Source organism: Desmodus rotundus, chromosome 4 (assembly GCF_022682495.2).
Source record: "Desmodus rotundus isolate HL8 chromosome 4, HLdesRot8A.1, whole genome shotgun sequence".
NCBI classification, from domain to species: domain Eukaryota; kingdom Metazoa; phylum Chordata; class Mammalia; order Chiroptera; family Phyllostomidae; genus Desmodus; species Desmodus rotundus.
This window is the reverse complement of record NC_071390.1, coordinates 459,884-476,641: the sequence shown is the minus strand read 5'-3', so window position 1 is coordinate 476,641 and position 16,758 is coordinate 459,884. Positions and strand designations below refer to the sequence as shown.

General features: G+C 63.0%; 1 protein-coding gene across 7 annotated transcripts in view; it reads right to left on the bottom strand.

Annotated features, from left to right (window-relative positions):
• Positions 1–16,758, bottom strand: part of CFAP46 (cilia and flagella associated protein 46) — a 57,906-nt gene that overhangs the window by 19,744 nt on the left and 21,404 nt on the right. For 6 of the 7 annotated variants that reach the window (XM_053923193.1, XM_053923194.1, XM_053923196.1 and 3 more), the window contains 14 exons: positions 14,405–14,536; positions 13,953–14,115; positions 11,825–11,909; positions 10,581–10,719; positions 10,064–10,247; positions 8,487–8,646; positions 7,369–7,574; positions 6,479–6,661; positions 5,585–5,734; positions 3,890–4,038; positions 3,252–3,350; positions 2,474–2,606; positions 2,065–2,211; positions 158–546 (listed from right to left, as the gene is read on the bottom strand). In XM_053923193.1, the coding sequence (XP_053779168.1) occupies positions 158–546; positions 2,065–2,211; positions 2,474–2,606; positions 3,252–3,350; positions 3,890–4,038; positions 5,585–5,734; positions 6,479–6,661; positions 7,369–7,574; positions 8,487–8,646; positions 10,064–10,247; positions 10,581–10,719; positions 11,825–11,909; positions 13,953–14,115; positions 14,405–14,536 (2,319 nt within the window). The remainder of the gene's footprint in view (positions 1–157; positions 547–2,064; positions 2,212–2,473; positions 2,607–3,251; positions 3,351–3,889; positions 4,039–5,584; positions 5,735–6,478; positions 6,662–7,368; positions 7,575–8,486; positions 8,647–10,063; positions 10,248–10,580; positions 10,720–11,824; positions 11,910–13,952; positions 14,116–14,404; positions 14,537–16,758) is intronic. The other variant, XM_053923195.1, reaches the window with a different exon arrangement.

The following is a 16,758-nucleotide window of genomic DNA, read 5'->3' as shown; positions in this document are numbered from 1 at the left end:
CCTCAGAGGTCGGGGGCAGGGGCAGGGCCCAGGGAAGGCGTGGCTACGTGGCCCCTGCTGGGAGATCCTCTGAACTTCACAGGTTTGAAATTCGGAGCAGAAATGAGCAGGTGGAGAAGAGAGGCCACGGCGCTGACAGTTTTTCTTACAAGACTACCTGGCTTCCAGGTCCGTGTTCATGAACTCCAGGATGGGTGCTCGGTTGGGTCTTTCCTTCTGCAGCTCCCTGAAGGTCTCGCTGAGCCCCTGGAAGAGCTGGCAGACCTGGGGCAGCACAGTGCCGGTGTGAGCCCAGGACCCCAGCCCAGGGCCACCCTCTGAGCCCGGCGCCTGGCCTCCCCTCACTGCCACTCTCCGGGCCTCCTCCTCCGTGGACAGGAGCGAGTCTGCCAGGGTCAGCGTGGAGCGGTACCAGAACTCCTCACCGCCGCCCAGGCGCTGGGCGAGCTTGACCATCTTCTTGGCCTGGCCGTAGTTTCTCTCCTTGTTGGCCAACTGTGCCAGAAGGTGCAGGCACTTGGCTTCTGCGCAAGAATCGTCCAGCTCCTGAAAAAGACAGACGTACGTGGAGGTAGGAAGGGGGTGGGGGAGAGTGAGCGGGACGGAGAGGGACAGACAGCAGGCCTTTCCACGCCGGGCCCGCCTGCTGGACCCCTCGAAGCCCTGAAGGCACTTCTGTGCTGGCCCCGGGCCTGGGGTGGGCTTAGGGCCTGTGGGTGTTAAAAGCCACTTGCAGGGCTCTGGATGGTGGTCAGAGCCCTGGGAAGCCCCTCCGTTCGGCAGAGGCCCCAGCACCCTCTGCCCTCCTGGGACACAGCCAGGGGCCGCTGAGGACACAGCCCCAGGCTGGGAACCTCAGTCCAGGTGCTGTTCCAGGGCCGCCCCATCTTCCGTTCACTGCACAGGGTGCTCAGAGGGGCTCTGGGCGGGCCTTGCCGGCCGCAGGCTGAGCCAGGCAGGAGACCACACGGCTGTGAGGCCGGCACATGTCCAGGCTGGCTGGGCCCAAGGAGAGCAGCCAGCGTGTAGCCTGGAGAGGATGGAGTAGGGAGGCCTGGGGAGCTCGTGCCTCTCACCCAAGAGCCAGGGACCCCAGGGACCAGCACATGGGGGCTTGGGTGTGAGTGCGGTGGACGGTGGCTGGCGTGGGGAGAGTGGAGGTGGGCATGGGGCTGGACGTCCGCACAGAGAGTGGAGGGTGCCTCTGAGGGACAGGCGACGGCTGGCCGCTGTGGGGACAGGTGCACTTCCCAGGAGACAGGGCCAGTCCCTGCAGATGCCCAGCCAAGTGGCCATGGTCTAAGTACTGAGTCCCAGGGAGGAGCCAAGAAGGGGCAGAGCCCCCGACTCCCACACATGGGGTGGCTGAGGGGAAGAGGCTGAGACAGAGCAGCTGAGAGGCACCTGCGCACACCTGTCCCCGCTGCCCACGACGGAGACGGAGACCTCCCAAGGCTTTCACGGCCCCGTGGAGGCTCTACGCCCTTAACAGGGGCCTTGCTCCATCAGGGGTGCTTTGGAACAGTGGGCATCCCGAGGGCACACTTCTCAATGCCTGGCGGAGACGGGCCACCCACGGCGGCACGGAAGGCAGCTGACGTTGGCGGAGGGACACACTAGTGGGACTCCACTCTGTGCCCCGGGGCACCCATCCTCAGGGGAGCCGAGGCCCAGATGGAGAGTGAGACCCCAGAGAGGTCACAGACACCCGCAAGGAAGACCTCTGAGCAGTGAGGACAAGTTCACTGGGGTGGGGGGCCTGGCGCACCACCTGCCTGGGGTGTCTCCAGGGCCTCGTGCTCCCCCACCCCTACCGAGGAAACAGAGCAGGGCCCCGTCACACAGGGAAGCAGCCCACGGCAGCCGTGGGGAGGGCTGTGAGCAGAGTTGGGTGGATGAGCTCAAGGCAACGGAGGCAAAGCAGACAAAGGACGTGGGGGCCCCTCCGCAGGGAACACAGGGTTTCCACAGGAGAATGGTGCGCGTGTCCTTGATCTGGAAGGTTCCAGACTCGGCTCAGAACGGACAGGCCCATCCCAGCCGCGCGGCCGAGCGGCACCCTACCTGGAAGGCCTGGCGGGCCTCGGACAAGAGCAGCCTCGCCGGCTGGCACAGGTCCATCTCCAGCAGAACTTCGGCTTTGAGGGCCCACAGCTGCGGGAGGGACGTGCCGTCCAGGCCTCTCCCCGTCTCTCCATTTGTCCTCAAAATCTGCAACACACGGAGCCACACCACCTCGGAGGGCGTGTCTGTGCTGACGCCCACGCCCCACTTCCCTCCTGGGCTCGCGTCTCTTCCCGCCGCGCCAGAAGCAGTCTGGGCCGCCCTCCCCCCACCTGCGCTCCGCACCCCTCCCCTGAACAGGCAGCACACCAGCCGGCGAGGGACAAGTCCCTGAGCTCTTGCAAGTCAGCCAGACCACGAGGGACCTGGTGACGGGGCGGGACACAGGGGCTCTGACGGAGCACAGTACCTGTTCCTCTGCTGTGAGCGGCTTTGTCTCCGCGAGCGCCCCGGTGCTCGGGCACTCGCTCGGTGCCCCCAGACTCTCTTCTTGCAGCGGCTCCCTGCTCTTCTCCTTTCTCAGGGCAATTTCTTTCCTGTAGCTAATGTTATTAAAATAGTCAACATGCTAAAGAAGAAACACAGTGGCCAAGAAATACCTGGAAAGTAACATGACTACGAGAGGCCACTGTACGCGCCTGTGTTTCCAAAGATTAAAAAGGCTGCGGGATATGGCAGCACGCAGGACTGCCAGGTTCACGCCTCGTGCCCTCTCCATCTCTCGGGGCTTCAGGCCCACACGCCCCCACGGACCCGCCACTCCGGCCTGGGCACGCACTGCCAACTCGAACTCCGGTCCAGACGCAGCTCCGCCCACCATCAGGCTGCCTCCCCCTCCACCACCCGCACCGTTGCTGCTCCCTTTTGTCCTGGATGTTCTCGGTCCTCGGAGAGCCCTCCCCCGCATGGCCCCCGCCGGGGACATGCCTCTCACAGGCGGGTCAGTAAATGATAAACTGCATCCCCAACAGCCCCCCCAGCCCCTGGCTCCCCGGGGCACTGGACCCCGGGACCCTCCCAACATCCCGCTGCCCAGCAGTGCTGAGCAAGGGGACACGGGGCTGGCGGGGGACGCAGCCCAGAGCAGGGCCACATGGCTCCTCCTTTGCTCTGAGCCCCAACTGCCACACCACCGAGTCGCGCTGGGCTCGGCAGTGGCAGGAAGCCCGCGCTAGTGGCACGAGCACCTGGCCTGCTCCGCCTCTGTGATGTAAGCCTGCCCGACCACGTCCTCATGGGAAGCAGCTGCGTCTCTCAACTTCAGATCCGAACAGACCAGGGCGAGCCTGGAGGGGGAGGGGGAGTGACAAGGGGCACAGGCTGTCACACGGGGCACCCCAGGCCATCAGGCCACACTGCACCCAGGGCACCGGGTAAACGTTGGTGAGCGGGGAAACAAACACGTGCTTGGGTGACCTTTTCAATGACCTTTCAAGCTAAGCAACATCACTAGGGAAAAACACCAAGTGGCTCCACCAAATTTCAGGCAAAAAACCCTAGTCACGTCCACTCGTGGAGCCGACTCGTACGACCCCCGACTTCCAAGGGCGGCGCCCCGGCCACCGTCTCCTCCATTTAATCCTTGTGAAAAATGATTTTGTAAAAAACTTCACCAGAGCGCCGCTGACCCGCGGTGCTGCGTTAGCGTCCGGTGCACACCACGGTGAGGTGGCATGGGTGATGTGCCTCCCCACGCAGTCACAGAACTAGCCGCCTGTCTCCACGAGAAGCTGCTGTTCAGTTTGGAAGGATGTGAAGCCCGCAGAAAGCCACACAAGCCCTCCGAGGAACTTATTTTCCCTGGAAATAAGGAAGGCGCACTGACCGGAGGTGGTAGAGGTCTTTGAGGCTCTTGCTGTCCACCACGCAGGCCGAAATCAGGGCCCCCAGCTGCAGGACGGGGACCGTGAGCTCGTGAAGGGACAACTTCTGCAGGGCCGTGACCAGCTGGTCCAGGTAATACAGCGTGTACGTCTGCGCAAATACAGGACAGACAGGAGGCCCGGGGTGGGGGGGGCTGGACCACCAGCCCTCAGGGCCTTCCTCCAGAGAGCTCTGCCCCCTACGGGGCCTGGCTCACTGAGGGCGGCCCCCCATGTCTGTGAGTGAGGGACGCGCCCCTCTGTCAACGGTAGCTGTCCCTTGTCTCTGGTAGTCGCCTCTCACCCCCAGGGCTCCAGGACAGTCACGGATTCTCAGAAGAAACAATCCGTTTACAAATTTATGCAACTGAATGCTTTTGTTTCATTTTTCCACTAAAAACTACCACTCCATTAAAAGTAGAATTTGCCCTGGCTGGTGTGGCTCAGTGGACTGAGTGACAGTCTATGAACCATAGGGTTCGATTCCCAGTCGGGGCACAGGCCCAGGTTGCCAGCCAGGTCCCCAGTAGGGGGCGCACGAGAGGCCGCCACACGTTGATGTTTCTCTCCCTCTCTTCCTCCTTCCCTTCCTCTCTGTCTAAATATAAATAAGTAAAATCTTTTAAAAATAAAAAAATTCAGGAACAACAATAAAGGACACAGAGATAAAACCAAGGGGAGGGGTGGAAGCAAGGGAGGGAGGTGGGTTTGGCTGGGGTAGGGGGAGTGGTGGTGGGGGAAATGCAGACGACTGTAATTGAACAACACTACAATAATTTTTAAAAATAAATAAAAGTAGAATTTATTTGTGGACACCTGCAACTAATATTTCTTGTAATGTTCTTGATTTTAAAAAATTACTCCTCAGTGGAAAATTGGAAAAGTTGGATGAACTGTTTTAAAATCTGCTTAAAAGCACCGAAGGGTGAACAACACTGAGGGAGGGTCCTGGGCCAGGACCTGGAAGTGACCCTGGCGCGCGGGGGCGTGCCTGCCACGGGCTGTCGGCCCAGGAAAGAGGTGGCTGAGAGGCTGGAGGGTGCTTCTGGCTGTCTTCAGGGGGAGGCCCCAAAAGCTGAGTGCCTGGCTGGGTCCCCGCAGGGCTGTGCTCAGGCAGGGCTCTCGGGAGGCACAGCCCCACCCCTCGGCGTTGGGGTGGCCTGGAGGGACTAATAACGGGGGACTCCTGGTGAGGCTGCTCAAGAAAGGGGTGGGAGAGAGGCAGAGATCTCTGCAGACCCCCCCACACACACTAAAAATTCGTAAGGGGGCATTAAGAACAACATTGTGCCACAATTTTTAAAATTTGTGTTAGATGGAAACACCCCGGAAAAACACAACCCACCGAGACCGTGAAGAGAACAGGAACGGGGAAGAGCTCCGAAACTGTTCCATTCATGGGATCTGTGATTCGAAACCTTCCCAAATGAAAGAAGATCCAGGCCCACAAGGCCTACCCAGAAATGCACCCAAACCCCCAAGGACGAAATAACGAATCCGAGGCAAGTCCCCCGCCCCGCCCCGGTAGGAGAGAGGGGCACTGCCTGGCAGACTAAAAGCTCAGGGCAATGCCACGACCAATGGTGGCCAGGACTCCGGGAGCGCAGCGGGCAGCGTGCCGCCGCACCTGGGACAGTCGGTCCCCTTAGTCGACTCACCGGCCTCTGGATGCTGGAGGCGTTGACGGTGAAGTCGCTCCTGTCCTGCTTGAACATGGCTGCCACCTCTTCTGGGCAGAAGTAGGAAGCCCACGCCTCCACGCTCGCTGGGACTTCTCCCGGCTCTCTGCTGGGAACTGGCGGTTGAGGCTGTGGAGCAGGAACACGGCGTTTGGGTTGAAGGGCGCGGGTGGCGAGCTGGAGCAGAGGGGTTGGGGCCCTGGGAGGCCGCGCCTGTGCCCCCCACGCCCCAGGCCCTGAGCCTGCTGTCCCAGAGCCACACCCGATGGCGCATCCGAAACTTGCTGAGACGTCACCGAGGGAGAGTGCACACTGTGCTTTCTGCCCCTGCACCAGAGCCCCCCGGGCCCCAAGCCACGGCCCCCACACCACTGCACAGCCCGGAGCAATGATGGCCAGGCGCCTGAGCACAGGTGAGAGCCCAGCTCTAGGGGCTGCGCAGCCGGGACAGCAGGCAGACGGGTCGCAGGAGCGCGGCCTTGAGGACTTCCTGGTGCCCAGTGAGAGGTCCGCATGGCGAGGCTGGGGCTGCCCCTCCCGCCCCCACGCACCCACGACCCAGGTGTGCCTGTGGGGCACCCTGCAGGGCCTTTGACCTGTGGCTTGCTCTGGTGGGACAACCTCCTGGGAGAAGCCAGGCATCTCCCCATCCCCCGGGCCCCTCCCAGCACCCCTGGGGGCGTGTGTGAGAGGGAGAGCAGGAGGGCGGGAGAAATCACAGCCCCCATTTTACGGAAGAAGAAACTGAGACACAGACAAGCCCATCAGGCCCCGGGCCTCGGGGTGCTGAGCAGTGGCCGCACCCACCGGTGTGGCTCATCCGGGCCCTCACCCTCCACTGTCCCGCCTACACCTCCCGGAGGGACACGTTACCTGCTTCAGGTCTTTGCCCTTCTCTCTGTCCTTGTCCTTGACCTTCTCCTTCTCCTTGACCTTCTCCTTCTCTCTGTCCTTGTCCTTGACCTTCTCCTCTTTTTTAGGCAACAGCAAATGGGAACTAGCTGCTGCTGGAAGTTTACTTTCTGAAATGGATTTTCCTGCTGTCGTTAAAGAAACCTGGGAGACAAGTGAACATCTGCAGCCTCAGGAGCAGGTGCGCGCCCCCACCACCCGCCCAGGCACCCAGAGCCCAGGGGCGGGTCAGTGACCCTACGGCTTCGAGCGGCAAGCCTCTGTCCATTCATCTGCTGTGGCCACACCCGGGACCTGGCCAGGCCGAGGTGGCAGCAGCGTCCCGGGGGTGGGATACTCAGACTGGGGCCTGGCAGGGACATGGGGTGAGGGTGACCCTTCAGGAGGGCTTTACAGGGAGTGGGTGTCCTGAAGGGTCTTCCAGAATCCTGGGGTAGGGGGTGGTCCTTCCCACTCTTCCTGCTGCCAGGGGGGCTGGGGGCACTGCCCGCAGGAGGTACCCGGAACAAGAAGCCACCAGGAGCTGCCAGGAAGGGGGCCGTGAGGAGGTGGTGGGAAGGGGCAGAGGGAGCCAGGCAGGGGGCAGGGGGAGAAGATTCCAGAAGCCCAGCAGCAGGGCTGCTGGTGGTCAGAAAGACACTGGCTTCAGCTACTGTCCATGCCACATGCAGGGGCGAGGGTGACCCTGGCAGGGTGGGTCTCAGGGAAGGGGGGCCAACTGGAGGCGGCAGCGCTACCGGGAACGGCGTGGACAGGGCCACGTGGCTGCCCCGCAGATGCTGCGCACACCTCCAGTCTCTAGCGGACCTGGGGAAGCGCCAGACAGAGCCACAGCCTCGGGAGAAGCGCACCTGCCAGAGGCGCTGGAGGACCGCGTACGCCAGGAGGCAGTGGTCCTGGTAGCCGGCGGCACTGGGGGATGCGGTCAGGGCCAGCAGGATGTGGGCACGGGCCAGCGCCTCCAGCTGCCTCACGCTGCGCAGCTTCTCCAAGGAGACCGTCCCCCTGTCCACAGACCCCGGCCGCTCCAGGGTGGCCTGTGCTGGCGAGTGCTCCCCTGCAACGGGGCGGGGGTGGCTGCTGGCGTCTGCAGCTCTGGGGTTGCTGTTGGGGCTGGGAGCAACGGAAAACAGAACCCCCTCCCTGTGCCACCCAGACGGGGGCTGGACGTCCATTGAGGGGGCGTGTCATGTGCCTACACTCCACACAGACAGGGGTCACCCCCCCAGGACCCCTGCACCTGCAGGCCAGGTCGAGGCCACCTCCGTGCTGGAGCCAGGCTGGGGCCCCCATCACGTGGCCTGTCTGCGGCCACAGCACAGACCCTGGGGGGCTGTCCCCGCTTCAGGTGGTAGAGCTCTCTCACTGGAGTCAGGACCCAGGACAGGAGCCCCGCAGTGGCCACACTTCCCCCTCGGCCGCTCCGCAGGGAGTGGCGTCCGTGTCTGGATCGCTGGCCCTCACACCTGCCCGTTTGCAGGTAGCTTATGGGGCCGGGTACCCACTCCTCACCTGCCCAAGGCCCTGGGGTCCTAGGAAGGCTCTAAGCCCCGCTGAGCCTCCCAGAGCCACCTGTCCTCCCTCCTTCTGCCCAGTGGCCTCCTGGCGGACGTGCAGAGCCCCCTCCACCCCCAGCCCACAGAAGCCCACCCTTCCCACAGAGGGCTGGCTGGTTTCCCCCGAAAGGCTGGTCAGGACCTCCACAGGCCCTCGCCTCCCCGACCGGCTGAGCTAAGCACCTGTGGTCTTTAAACTCCCCCAAACCGTGGCGACAGTGAGGCCCCCCAGGCCCGCCGTGACCAGCACCTGTTCGGCCTCGCCCCGCTTGAGCCCAAACCAAGCCCTTCTGCGGCCTGCACACACAGCCCGCGCCTTCGAGAACCACCTGCCGGCACCGAAACCACTCCCTGAACCAGGGCAGGCCACCGAGGGGGCACCGTGCCCAGAGCCCCTCCCGGCCACCGCTCACCTGCCGGCTCCGGGGCCTCCCTGGCAGGCGTCATCGCCAGCAGGATGTCGACCGCCCAGTTTAGGTGGAAGGCCACGTCTTCGATGGAGAACTGCCTGTGATACAGCCACTCGCCGAACTCCATGATGTAGTCCACCTTCTGCCACTCGCTCCCAGGCTTCTTTGGGACCGAACAGAACAGGGTGGGGAGGACGCCGCCGCGCGTCCCGCCCAGCACCCTGAGGTCTGCCGCGCACGGCCATTCCACCGCTTCGCTTCCCACAGCACACACTCTCGCCTCTCCTCGCCCTAGCGAGCCCCCTGCACTGGGCTCCTCGTGCCCTGGCCCTGTTGCTGCCGCCCGGCACAGCTTCTGCAGGCCTCCTGCTCCGTGACCATACCCGCCAGCCCGGCCCTGCCCTCCCAGTCCCCGAGAGACCCGCCCGCCATGCCGGGCAGGCTCCAACGCCTCGCCAGCCTCCATGGGCTCCGTGGTCACCCTCTCAGCTCCGGTCCCAGCTCCGGTCCCTGGCACGGGGACAAGTGGGCCTGTGAGGCCCTGCCCAGGGGCTCTGTGCGGCCAGCAGCCACAGGGCCAGGCTAGGCCTGGCTGAGCACAGATGGTCCTGGAATGGATGGAGCTGCCTGCCCTTCTCTGGCCCTAACCCCGCCCTTCACCCCACAGCTCACAAGTGGAGAGGGCCAGGAAGGAGGGGCAGGGGCATGACTGGGCAGTGCTGGGCTGATGCAGGGGAGACAGAAGGCCGGGTGGGGGCAGCGGGACAGGCGGAGTCGGAGTCTGAGCGGGAGACATGGCCTCGAGGAGGAAGGGCGCGAGGTAGCCATAGCCCAGGACCTGCAGCCCTGAGGCTTCACTGCAGCACGGGCTGGGCCCGCAGAGGGAAGGACAGCAGAAGACAGGGACTGGGGGCCCGCAGGCCCCTGCAAACAACCCTGACGTCGGCCTCCTCCAGCGAAGACCCTGCAGCTCCCCCTGGTGGAGGCCAGTCCGCACTGCCTGCTCCCAGAGAACTCGGCAAGGCCCTGCCCATGGGAGGACTTGGCCTCTGGAGCCGGGAGCAAAGGGTCCCAGGCCTCTGCACTGACCCTGAGGCGTGAACCACAGAGAAATGACAGAGGCCGAGTGGGACCCACAGCGTCCTGACCGGCCTGTGGAGGCACCTGCTCCGGAAGGACAGCGCTCTGCTGAGCAGAGAACCTTCCGGGCCCCCGTGCGGGACCTGTCTTTGGGCAACTTCTTTGTCCTGAGGCAAGCCCCACCTCCCCTTGCCTCACTCAAGGTGCTCACCCTTCCCCCTGCTGCCCCACCTCCCCCAAGTGCATCCAAGGGAACCTCTGTCGGCTTCTTGGGGGGACATCGTCCTCAGGTCCCAGAACCCAGAGGCTGTAGGGTGTTCGTCCCCCATAGCCCCCAGGGGCTCAGCACCCCCCGCCCACCCCCGCAGGCCCCCGGGCACAGGCTCTGACACACACACACACCACCCCTCAGGCTGGAAAGGGCGCCTCCTGCTGCCTTGGACCAGGGAGCAAAGAAGCACGTTCCCCGCCCCCCCATCGCCTCTGGGGCGGCCAGGCACCTGCAAGGCTTGGATTGCGTTCTGGTAGCAGGTCAGCTCTCCGTAGACACTCTTCGAGTTCAAGGCCAGGCGGTGCCACATGTGGGCCAAGTAGTCTTCGCTCTCGTCCTTGAACTTCTGCATCTCCATCGTGAAGTTCAGGCCCAGCTTGGCCTTCACAAGGACCATATGCTTGAAAATCAGGCTAAAGAAAAGCAAAAGGCAACTTGCTTCTTGAGCCGATGACAAAGTTTAAACTTGTGTGATTGGCCCGAACTGAAGCATCTGTCCCTTTTCCTACTTACAAAGACACGACAACGTGGAGCCTGACTCACGTGGCATTGTGTATGGTGGCCTACTTTGACCTTTTGTTTTTTAACTGGTACTTGTGTGTGAGTTGTGCTGTAACCCCTCAGGCCACGTGTGCTGGATTCTGCGGGGGCAAGTCACCAGCGAAGGGACGGTGCGGGCAGCCCAGGACGCGAGCCCAGAGGAGACCCGGGGGCGGCCTGCGGCCCGAGGGGCCCGGCGCACTCACAGGCGGTGAGCCGTGCGCGGCAGCACCTGCACAGCCTCCTCCAGCACCTTCAGGCCGCCCTCCCAGTCGCCCTGGTCGGCGTGGCAGTGGAACAGCACCCCGTAGAGCGCGGCCCGCAGCGGCAGGTCGTCCTCGGCCCCTGCGGGGACAGGGCGGGGGTGGGCGCGGGGGTCTCCACCAGCCCTCGGGCCGGCCCCGGTGCCAGCAGAGCCTCAGGAGGAAGGAGGGAGAAAGCCGCGTGGAGCCGGCGCCGCAGGCCCCAGGAGCCTGGGCGGGCTCCGGACGCACCTCGCCACCAGGGCCGAGGGGCATTCCCCGCCGTCTACATTCACGTCGGCGCGTTTCCCGCCATTCTCACCGTTTGAACTTTGATGGGTCTGAATTGTGCTGCTTGGGTCGCGTGAATGTTTAGGAAATAATCTTCCCACAAACTCTCCGCCTGGCTCTATTCCACTTTCTGGTTTTTCCCTGGAATCTGAACGTTAAAACTACGACACTGTTTAGCCTGTGACTGTTTTCCAGCACACGGAGCAATGTGGGTGGGCTGTGGCTCTGTCCCACGGGGGCCACGCGGGCTGGGGGCCACCGCAGCCCCTACGTGACCAGATGCTCGCTGCGTCCCTGGAGGCTGCTGCCTACGCCTCTCTCTGCAGTGCGCCACCGACGGGACCCCTGGCGTTCAGGGCTCACCTGAGTGTTCGCCTGCACCTGTCACGAGCTGCTCCCTCTAACTCGGGTTCACGTCTCCAAATGAGACTGCCGTCCCGGGGGACCGCGGCTCCCACCCCAGCGCTCACCCCAGCGCTCACCCCGAGCACACACGGGGCTCTTACGTCAACAGCATGCTGAATTTCTAGCAGATAATCATTGGTTTTCCTTTAAACATGGATTCTAAAAGTGGCCTGAGACCAGTATTTTTTAGGAGCATGTCTCCACCTTCTCACGGAAGTGGAATACGGCTCACCCATCAGAATAACCCCGAGGCCAGTTTCAGGGCAGCCGGGAGGCCAGGGAGGACCCGAGTGGCCCTGGACAAGGCAGCCATCGGGCCTTGGCTCCTTGCACACAGTGGGGACCTCACGAGGTCCCCTGAAAGGCACTCATGGTGCCCGCCACATCCTGGAGGCTGAGCAGCCGCCCCCTGGGGTTTTTGTTGAGATCTCGCTGGGCTGGCACAGGGGGCGGGGCTGCAAGCACAGCGCCCCCACCCCCAACATGCTGCGCTCCGCCCCCGGTCTACACACCTGGGAGGAAAGAGCCTTCCCAGGCACCGCCGCCCTGGAAGTCCGAGGTCGGCCACTGGTGCAGGAGCAGCATGCTTCCTGGGTCCTGCAGTGGAGACAGGCGGGACACGGCCTTGAAGGCTGCCGTGTTTCCTTCCACCCTCTGTGTTTCGCTTGGCTCAGCGTCTAATTACAGTGACTGCCTCCAGATTTCTGAAATATTGAGTCCCATTCCATCCGTAAGAAAAGGCCGTCCAGTGGGAGTCAGCTCCATGAGAGCACACCAGGCCACCCACTGGCCACAGCGTCTTCGGTGACCGGAGCACCGAGGGACATCCATCACTTTATATCAGCGGGACCAAGCACATGAGGAAAAAACGCACGGACGCAGCGAAGGCCGTGGTCCGAGGGAAGTCTCCCCTGTGAGTGCCTCCACCGCTTCCTTCCACCTTCGGGGGCTAGAAAAAGAACAAACTAACCCCAGACGACAGAAAGAAGGGAACAATAAAGATTAGAGAAAGGATAAAGAAAATACGAAGAAAATCAAAGAAACCAAAAGTTGGCTCTTTGAAAAAGATCAACAAAACGGACACGTTTTCAGCTAGATTGACCAGGAGAGAAAGAAAACACGGAACAACTAAAACCAGAAAGAAGGTGGGGACTCTCCTACCCAGCCCGAGAGACTAAAAGGGCCGAGTGCCACACGTTCGACAGCCTGGGAGAGATGGGAAAACCCCGAAACACAAGTCGCCCAGGCCGGCTGGAGGAGGAACAGAAAACCTTCAGAAACCTCCGAAGTGCCTGGACCGAGGCACTGGCAGAAACCCGCCCACAAAGGAGAGCCCTGGAGCCGACGGCTAGACGGGTGAACCCCACCCAACACTCACGTGCTTGGCACCAACCCCCCGCCAGTCTCGAGATCACTGACATGGAAGAAGCACTCCGACTCCTTCTACGAGACTGGAATGACTTTGACGGCAAATCCAGATGAAGACACCACAAGAAAAGTATAAACCCAACATTCTTTACACATGCAGGTGCAAAAAACCCTCAGTAAAATGCCAGCAAATGAAATCCCACGGCATAACGAAAACACTACGCACCAGGACCCCGTGGGAGACGCCCCGGGAGCACAAGCCGTGTAACAGAGAACAGGCATCCGACCAAATCCAGCCCTCCACCCTAAAACCTCTCGGAAAACCAGGAGGAGTGGGAGACTCCCCGACACAGCAGAGGGCGGGAAAGGCAGACCCACAGCGAACACCGGACGGAGAAAGGCCGAGGCTTTCCCTCGGGGTCCGGAGAGAGGCAGGGCCCCTAGTCTCGCCGCAGCGGCTCATCGCCGACAGGAGTTCTGACGAGAACCGTGAGAAAGGAGCCCGAAGGAATGAAAATCAAAACCCCAGTGAGGCGCCACCTCGCAGCCTCTGGATCGGCTGCAGCTTCAAAGGTGGAAGACAACAGGTGCTGGAGGGGAGGAGGAGAAGCGGGGCCCCCGCACCGCTGGTGGGAACGGACGTGGGGCAGCTGCCAGGGGGACAGCCTGGCAGTTCCCGCCGAGGCCGGACTCAGAGCCCACAGAGCCCGGAGGCTCCGACCCCGGGCAGGGCCCCAAAGCCCCCTCCAGCAGGCAACGCAGCAAGGTGCCCCCCGGGTGGGCAGGTCCCATGGCGTCTGCACACCCTGGAATGCCACCGTCCCGCCCTGAGGAGGAGGGCAACACCGGCCCAGGCTCCGATGGAGAGGGAACCTGGGGGCACTGTACTCAGTGAGTGAGGGTGAGGGTTTGGGGACAGGGTGGGGGCGGGGAGGGTGTCAGGTAGGTGAGACCGGCCCAGCACAGAGGGGGCCTTGCCCGGCAGCTTTGGTGGTTTTTTCCTGAGCTGATTCTGCAGTCCTGTCCCCCACCCTCCCCTCTCCTCTCCCCTCCTTCTGGAGCTTTCCGGGCAGGAGAAGGGTTCTCTTAGAGGGGAGGGCCAGGAGAGAAGGCGGGGGGTAGGAGAGGGGAGATCAGAGCTCAGCCAGGAGCCGCCCCGCCCTGCCAGCCCCGGTCCCCGTCCCTCATCTGAGTGGTTCCCAGGGGTCAGTCTTTCCCTGGGGACCTCGCCTGCCCTTTCTGAGGAAGAGCCGAGGGGCAGCCCTGCAGCACCTGCTTTTTGGCCTCCACCTTGTTGATGATGGCGACGATCCTCTGAATGGTGCCCTTGGCTTTCTTCCTGCTGGCCGCGGAGGACAGCAGCGGGAGCTGACTGTTCCAGTAGTGCCGGGCGGCCAGCATCACCAGGGCGCTGTTCTGCGCGATGCCCCCGAACCTGGAAGGGGCCCGACCTAGCAAGCTGCAGACACTGGGGCACCCGCACCTCCTGGGCCCTCAAAGGGGGGGCGAGGTTGGCGCCCAGCTCCACAGGACGTGCTCCTGGGCGTCCCTGCTGTGAGCCCCGGGCCACGGCCACCCGCCTGGGCCCCACCCTCGTCACGGACCCCTGAGGGGCCGGCCTCCGCCACAGGCCCCACCGTGCCACAGGCTCTTCGTTCCAGGGCCCTGCCGCTGCCGAGTCCCCACACGACAGATGGCCCAGACACACGCCACACGCAACTCACCTCACACTCTCCATGAAGGCCTTGGCGGCCACCAGGCGCAGCTGCTTCCGCCCCTTCAGGTTCTCCACAATGCTCCGGCCCTGGATGCAGGCAGCGGCACTCAGCGCTTCTGCAGCCAGCTGCTCCTGGACCCTGTGGGCAGAGCGCCCTCAGCAGGCAGCCAGGTCGGGGTGGGGGGTGTGGTGCAGGAGGGTGAACAAGCCTGGGGCGCCCGGAGCGGCCTCCTGAAAGCCCCCAACTGGCTGGGTACAGCCAGCCCACAGAGCCACCAGGCAGCAGCATCTGGTATCTTTTACTTTATTTTATTTTTGTTCTGAGAGGACGCTTATTAAAGCAGAGGACAGTGGAACAAAGGAAGGGCTGAGGACAGAAGAAGCAATAGGAGAGAGCTCAGGCGGGCTGCTTTGGCTTACTGGACAGTCAGAGAAAAGAGGCCTTGGAGGCAGACAAGTTTAGGGGTGCAGCCTGGGGCGAGCTGCCGCTGCCCGCCGTGCCCCTGGTGGCAGGTGTCATAGGCCCCCTAGAGCCTAGGACCCCTGTGGGGGAAGGAGGGGGGAGGGCGAGGGCGAGCGCGCCAACGTCTCCTGACGTCTTCAGTGACTGACTTGGGTGCTGCGCCCGGCGCTCGCCGAGGCTCAGTCCTGGGCCTTCCCCCCTCTGCACCATATCAAGGACAGCAGGCAGTTCCCGATCCCTAGTGCTGGCTAGGCCGGCCGGCCGGCCAGGCTGAGACACACCGGGCACTGCGCACATGGAGGCATCACCCCCAGTCCAGCGCTGGACGAGTCGCAGGCCTGCAACACAGCTCCAGGGCCACCCACCTGATTCTAAGACAAACACACCTGGGGACCCAGCTGCCTGGTTCTGGGGCCCTGAAGCCAGGGAGCCCCTGGCCTGCTCGGTCTGCTGGGACTCGAACTTGCTCCTTCCTCTTGCTCACCGTGCTCTTTCAGTCGCCGAGAGAGGGAGCGGAGCCCGCAGCTCCAGCTGCACAAGTGCTTAGTTTTCGCTTCCTGAATCGCTGTTAAGGGTGCAGATGTGTAGGATGCTTGTGCTCCTGCTGACTGACCCGCTGCCCCCCTGAGAGGCCCCTCTGTGTCTCCGACCAGACGCCTCGCGTGCTGGGACCTCGCCACAGCAGCTGTGAGAGATTGCAGGGCTGGCCACTCCCACCTTTGTTTGGCCTTTCGCTGGAGTCTTTGTATCGGAAGAGAGTCCGCTGGGTCCTGGTTTTGTGTCCAGCGGGTCACAAATAAGCCTCCGCCCCTCGCCTTCCTCCTGTCCCGTGAGCCCCTCGTCTCCTGCCCGGGGCACTTGCAGCGTCTGCGTAGCGCGAGGGGCTGCGGCACGGATCACCTTCACTCGGTTCACTTGGACCCGCGGGCGACGTGAGAACCAACGACGGGCCTCGCACCCCCCGCATTGCTGTGCTCACACCCCGTCCTTCTGCGTTCGCTTGTGACCCGCAAGAGCATGGAGTTCTTGTGCGAACAGGCCACGTCTTCGTCAGCCTTTGCGTGCAGAGGAGCCGGCCACGCTCTCCTCGCTGGTCGAGCCACACGTCCCCGGCATCGCCTCCCTCGGCGCCTCCTGTGGTCCCGTGGAGAGGGCCCCTCTCAGCGCCAGCGCACCGAAGACGTCTTGGTCTGGCCTTCGTTTCGGAAGGCCGTGTTCGGTGGGCAGAGGGTCCAGGTTGACGAGGTTTCTCTTGTTGCGACGTTTCTGTGGGCAGGTCCGCAACCCTGCACTTTTGTCCTGCGTTGTATGCGTCCTTGTCCCTTTCCTGTCCTCCTCCCGCGCGTGGCCCTCAGCAATTCCGCCACGGAGGAAACAGGCCGGGTTTTCTTGGAGTTGCTCCCACCGGTCCTTCCTTGAAAATGCTGGATCTCGGGTTACTTTTGATTCCGTTGAAAAGCATTTCAGCTGCTGCATTTCCGAGTGTGTGCGTCGCTGCCTCCCTCTCCTGCCTCTGTCCCCCAGCGCGCTGGCTGTCTGTTCTTCAGGCGTCCGCTTCGGCGGCCTGCGGGCCTGAGCTCAAAGCGAGCTGCGCTCCCCCGGTGTCATTTCCAGGACAGAGACGTCGGACTTTTCGGTCCTGGAATCCCCACTCAGCCCTTTTCTTTAGTAGGGTCTTTGCTCCATTGTTGGAATTCCTGCCTGCACGTTGATTTGTCCTTTAAAACAAGCCACTCTGCGTTCAGGGCGGCGGTCTCAACGGCACTGTGTTACGTCGGGGTCTGCCAGCTGGATTTCTCCTGACACGGGCCGGCTCCCACCCCTGCTCTGCCACCTGCCAGCTGGGTGACTCGGCCGCTGCCTCAGTTTGCCCAGCTGCCGTGTGGAAACAGCCGTTT